The following is a 5,249-nucleotide window of genomic DNA, read 5'->3' on the forward strand; positions in this document are numbered from 1 at the left end:
GTTGAGCAAGCATAAGAAGAAGAAGAAAATGAGGTCGAGGGCTGTGTGAGTACCTTCCTTTTCTCTGATGGTTGTCTTGGCCACAGAGCTGATGATGAATGGTGCTGTAGCGCTATAGGAGAGGTTGAGATCGACGAAAGGGACCGCAAAGACTATTTTTCACCTTCTACGGGGCTTTTTGAAGACTACTGCTCCAGCATCATCGCACGCTATGGCCTTAACACGCCAGGTATGATCCAACAACGTGAGGTCAATAATGTCCAGTATGACTACCATGACGAGATGTCGCCTTCCGAGAAGATTTTTACGGTCACGACAAGTGATGGGGCTGTGTTCTATAGTCGGACGGTTGTGTTAGCCATTGGGCCTGGAAGGACGAAGGTTTTCCCATTTAAGCTAACGGATGAAGAGGCAAACGGGGGTTGCCATAGTACGGAGATTCGATCATTTCCAAGTCCCAATGTGAAAAGAAAGATTCAGCAACGTCAGCAGACAAACTTGATGGTTGTTGGCGGAGGGCTCTCTTCAGCTCAGATAGTGGATATGGCTATCCGGAAGGGGGTGAGCAAGGTGTGGTTCCTGTTAAGGTCCGATTTCAAAGGTAAGTAATGGGATCAGATTTTCTCCTCGAAGTAGTTTAGTAACGGAGGGTATCAGTCAAACACTTCGATATCGACCTGACTTGGATGGGCAAATTCAAAAACTACGAAAAGGCAGCTTTCTGGTCCGCAGACACGGACGAAGAGCGCCTCGAGATGATCAAGACAGCTCGCAATGGAGGCAGCATTACACCGCGGTACCAGAAAATCCTGAAGCAGCATGCAGCCCGCCACCGTGTCTCGATCCACTCTCGTACAGTCATCCTGAGCCGTGAGTACTGCCCCATGTCTCAGACATGGCGCCTCACCACTGATCCTCCAATTCCCGACCTACCTCGCATCGACTACATCTATTTTGCAACAGGTATGCAGGCGGATGTGAATGAACTTCCACTGCTTCAGCAGATGAACCGTGAATATCCGATTGAGACTAAACAGGGTCTGCCGTGCATCACGGATGATCTCATGTGGAAGGCGGATTTGCCTTTGTTTGTAACTGGACGGCTGGCTGCCCTCCGCCTAGGTCCGGGAGCCCCTAATCTTGAAGGAGCGAGGCTGGGGGCAGAGAGAATTGCGTGGGGGATGGAGGAGGTGCTGGGGCGGAGGGAGAGCGAGGATACACCTGCTGAACGATCGAAAGAGTGTTTCTGTGGCTTGGGAAATCGATATGCTGGGCTAGCTGATGTGAATTGATAATTTGATTTTGCGGCTGATTACCCCAGGCAGCATTTAAACTTCTGATTATGTAGAGCCTCATATATGAGCCTCGCTGTATAGGGTCGTAGTAGTACGAGCATTGCATGACAGGTTTACGAAGTATATGAAGCCCATTCGTGATGAAGCCGTTCGTGTACCGTACCACTTCATACCTGTATTACATACACGTTGAGAAGACTTTCTGCGGTCTCCGGTGGAAACCACTGTAACATATGGTGTATTAGAAAATACAATACCTGAGATAGTATCTATTTAACGATGTTGCCTAAGTCGACATAATACCATCGATCACCAACAGTCACTGTAGCCTTCTCTTCTTCATCTACGAACCTTCTTCATCCACATGGCTCTTCCAGGCAACCAAGCTTTCTCAGCATTCTAAGCCACAGCTTGATCATCCAGACGTCAGATGGATTCAGCTTCAGACGACTAGCAAGCTGCCATCGACATGCGCGCTTGGTACTAGTAATGCTCCAGCGACAGCGCCTACGCGGCGCTTTCCTCTCTCTATCAGTCCGCCACGCGTTCTCTGATACTAGCTGATTTGCCTCAATCACATGTGGCACATGAATCAACAGTGCCACATGGTTGCAACCTTGCGAGCGGAAAACGCCGTGGTGATGGTGACAGTTATTAGCCAGGAAGAAATCATCTTCCGTGAATAGCCCGCACCGCCACAAACCACCAGCCACATATGTGGCGAGTTAATTTACCGTTGCTTATTCGGCGAGAAACACCTCTGATTGGTATGTGGAGCATTGTTATGCAGAGGCAATTACCTAGCCCTTAGTACTTACTCTAATTTACTAACTCCGGAGTATGCAGTCCGGTCACGGATGATGGAGACAGTCCCGCAAATCATATGGTTTATCAAGACAAGAGGAACTATGGAAAATTAGCTTTCTCGCAACTATTGGCGAAGGGGGCGCAGCCCACTGGTCTTCATTACCGCAACTTGGCGTCAAAATTCTGGACTTTCGATCAGACACACCCGCGCTTTTGCATTGTCCCTCCGTCCGTAGCGCCGTCCGGACTCCGCGTCTCTATTCGCCGCTTTTCCATGGATTTTAACGCTTTCTACGAGCCACTCAGAGCATTGAGTGCGCTATACATCGATTCTAAGCCATCCCCCGCGCGTTTAGTCGCGTTTGGGAAGTGTTACAACCGCTGACGTCGCGCCCTCTCAGGAGAGTGGACGTGGAATGATTGAGGATACAAAATTCCTCTGGCGGTTATACTCGCTAGTTTATTTGCTCTCGGCAAAGTCAGTTTGGTCATGAAGCTCGTTGGCATGAGTGACAGACCCCGCTCTTGGATTAGAGCCGATCACTGTGACTCGTTGGGGATTCCCCCTTTCGAGCTCCCGAGAGATTGTCAAGGAGGCTGTGCAGTGGGAGTATGATGCCAATCCATGTCGATGGAACCACTCACACGACCGAAACCCCCTGCACCCACCATAATCCTTGGAAATTTTGCTGAGCTTGCAGATATTGATTGCAAGCTCCAGATCTTTCATAGATGGCTTGGCTGTGACCGTGTTTCTGCCGTGTACTGTTGAGCTGGTACAACTTGGCATTCCTTGCCGCCTCTGTGGGAGAGTCATATCTGGCACACGAAATTTTAAACATAAATCTTATAAACAATTTATGATTATACCATTATCTGATTTTCATTAGCCAGTCTCGGCACCTACACAGCCTCCTTGTTAGATAAAAGAACACACCCTTCCCCATCACCTGTTTTCTGCACATGCCCTTAATTGAGGGATTTCTACCGACTTATACATATTGATGTTAATCTACTTTTCGTTTCTCTCGTCAGCAAATAAGCTCAGCGTATTAGTCGCAGAATGCTGACCCCAAACGAAAATCGTCAAGAGGGGTTTTTGAACCCCTTCGCAGGGAACCCTGCAAACAGAGAGGTAAGTTTTCAAGCCGCTCACTTGATATGTTTGGGTGCATATTAATATAGAGAAAAGCAGTCATCCGTTTCTCCCGGGCCAGGGCAAACAGACGTATCGTTAGCCCACCCATCTTCGCTATCACCAGACATGGCATCGACCCTCAGTCCAAATACGCTATCAGTCCAGAATGGGCCCCCTCGATCATCACATTCATCATCACCTTCACTTGGCGGTGAAACTTTACGGTCAAGAGCAGACTCAACTATCTCTTGTGCAGATACTGTTGTTAGGTCAAGAGCAAACTCAGCAGCTACCACCACCAAAGCTGTATATGATGACGTCTCAGTGGAAGATGCCTTAAATCCGGATGCTCGAAATGAGGATGATTTCATCGTGCAAGATAATAAGTTTGCCTTCTCACCCGGCCAGCTCAACAAGATGCAAAATCCGAAGTCCCTGGCTGCCTTTCAAGCGCTTGGTGGCTTACATGGCCTGGAACGCGGCTTGCGGACAGATTTGGCAGCTGGGTTGTCCATAGATGAGGGTCGCTTAGAAGGCACCATGAGCTTCCAAGAGGCGACGTCTGGGAACGCCCACCCCAAACAACAATTGTCCTCAATCACAGAAACACCTGCATCCGAGACCGACTCACAGTTCCAGGATCGCATACGCATCTTCAGCCAAAACAGACTGCCTGCTCGTAAGTCGACTGGCTTTCTAAAGTTGCTTTGGCTTGCATACAATGATAAAATTATTATCTTGCTTACTATCGCCGCTATTGTATCACTGTCTCTGGGTATCTATGAGACCGTCAGTGAAGGTTCAGGAGTCGACTGGGTCGAAGGAGTTGCTATCTGTGTTGCGATATTGATTGTCACCGTTGTCACAGCCGCCAACGACTGGCAGAAAGAAAGGCAATTTGCCAAGTTGAACAAACGTGTAAGTAAGCCGTCTAAGTGTCTTTGGATTCTTGTCTGACAGTCCTAGAACAATGACAGAGAAGTCAAAGCCGTCCGCTCGGGCAAGGTGTCTATGATTTCAATCTATGATATTACTGTTGGAGACGTTCTCCACCTTGAGCCCGGTGACTCTATCCCTGCTGATGGTGTGCTGATATCTGGTCACGGAATCAAGTGTGACGAGTCTTCTGCCACTGGCGAGTCAGATCAGATGAAGAAAACCGATGGATATGAAGCCTGGCGGCAAATCACAAATGGCACTGCTACGAAGAAACTCGACCCCTTTATGATTTCTGGCGGTAAGGTCCTTGAAGGTGTAGGGACCTTCCTAGTAACGAGCGTCGGACGATACTCAACTTATGGGCGCATCCTGTTGTCGTTGCAGGAGAATAATGATCCGACCCCTTTGCAAGTCAAGCTGGGAAGGCTTGCCAACTGGATCGGCTGGCTGGGCTCTGGGTAAGATGTGCAATCCTTTGCTTGTAGGCAATATGGCTGACCTCTCTAGCGCTGCAATCGTCCTGTTCTTCGCATTGCTTTTTAGATTCATTGCTCAACTCCCGGATAACCCTGGCTCTCCTGCGCACAAGGGAAAGGAATTCGTAGATATTCTCATCGTTGCTGTTACAGTTATTGTCGTCGCCATTCCTGGTGAGTTGTCTATTCCCGCAATGATGCAATAATATGAGTACTGATGAGAAATAGAGGGTCTCCCACTGGCTGTAACTTTGGCACTAGCCTTTGCTACAACACGAATGGTCAAAGAGAACAACCTTGTGCGCGTCTTTCGTGCTTGCGAGACGATGGGAAATGCCACAGTCATTTGCTCCGACAAGACAGGGACTCTAACCCAAAATAAAATGACTGTGGTCGCCGGGACGCTGGGGCAAAAGAGCTTCGGACAAGATGACAATTCCAGCTCCTCGGTGACCGCAGCTGAGACTTTCAAGCAGTTTTCTTCCAGGATGCGTGACCTGATCGTCAAGAGCATTGCAATTAACTCGACCGCTTTTGAGGAGGAAAGGGAGGGCTCGAAAGAGTTCATCGGGAGTAAAACCGAAGTAGCATTGC

The 5,249-nt window shown here is 48.8% G+C and overlaps 3 protein-coding genes across 3 annotated transcripts; all 3 read left to right on the forward strand.

The window, feature by feature from the left end:
* ANOM_011597 (FAD binding domain protein) lies at positions 1-1,292 on the forward strand (the record flags this gene model as incomplete). The annotated part of the gene is made up of 3 exons (XM_015556853.1): positions 1-45; positions 111-601; positions 658-1,292. Coding segments are annotated over 3 exons (1,171 nt in total), but the record flags the coding sequence as incomplete, so codon positions are not given.
* An 850-nt stretch (positions 1,293-2,142) lies between these two features.
* Positions 2,143-2,776, forward strand: ANOM_011598 (uncharacterized protein; the record flags this gene model as incomplete). The annotated part of the gene is made up of 2 exons (XM_015556854.1): positions 2,143-2,473; positions 2,613-2,776. The coding sequence occupies exons 1-2, from the start codon at positions 2,179-2,181 to the stop codon at positions 2,774-2,776; spliced, it is 459 nt and encodes a 152-aa protein (XP_015400873.1). The 5' UTR covers positions 2,143-2,178.
* Positions 2,777-3,366: 590 nt separating this feature from the next.
* ANOM_011599 (calcium-transporting ATPase 2) lies at positions 3,367-5,249 on the forward strand (the record flags this gene model as incomplete). Its single annotated transcript, XM_015556855.1, has 4 exons — positions 3,367-4,158; positions 4,207-4,637; positions 4,687-4,829; positions 4,884-5,249. Coding segments are annotated over 4 exons (1,732 nt in total), but the record flags the coding sequence as incomplete, so codon positions are not given.

Source organism: Aspergillus nomiae (assembly GCF_001204775.2).
Source record: "Aspergillus nomiae NRRL 13137 chromosome Unknown contig00779, whole genome shotgun sequence".
Lineage (NCBI taxonomy): Eukaryota > Fungi > Ascomycota > Eurotiomycetes > Eurotiales > Aspergillaceae > Aspergillus > Aspergillus nomiae.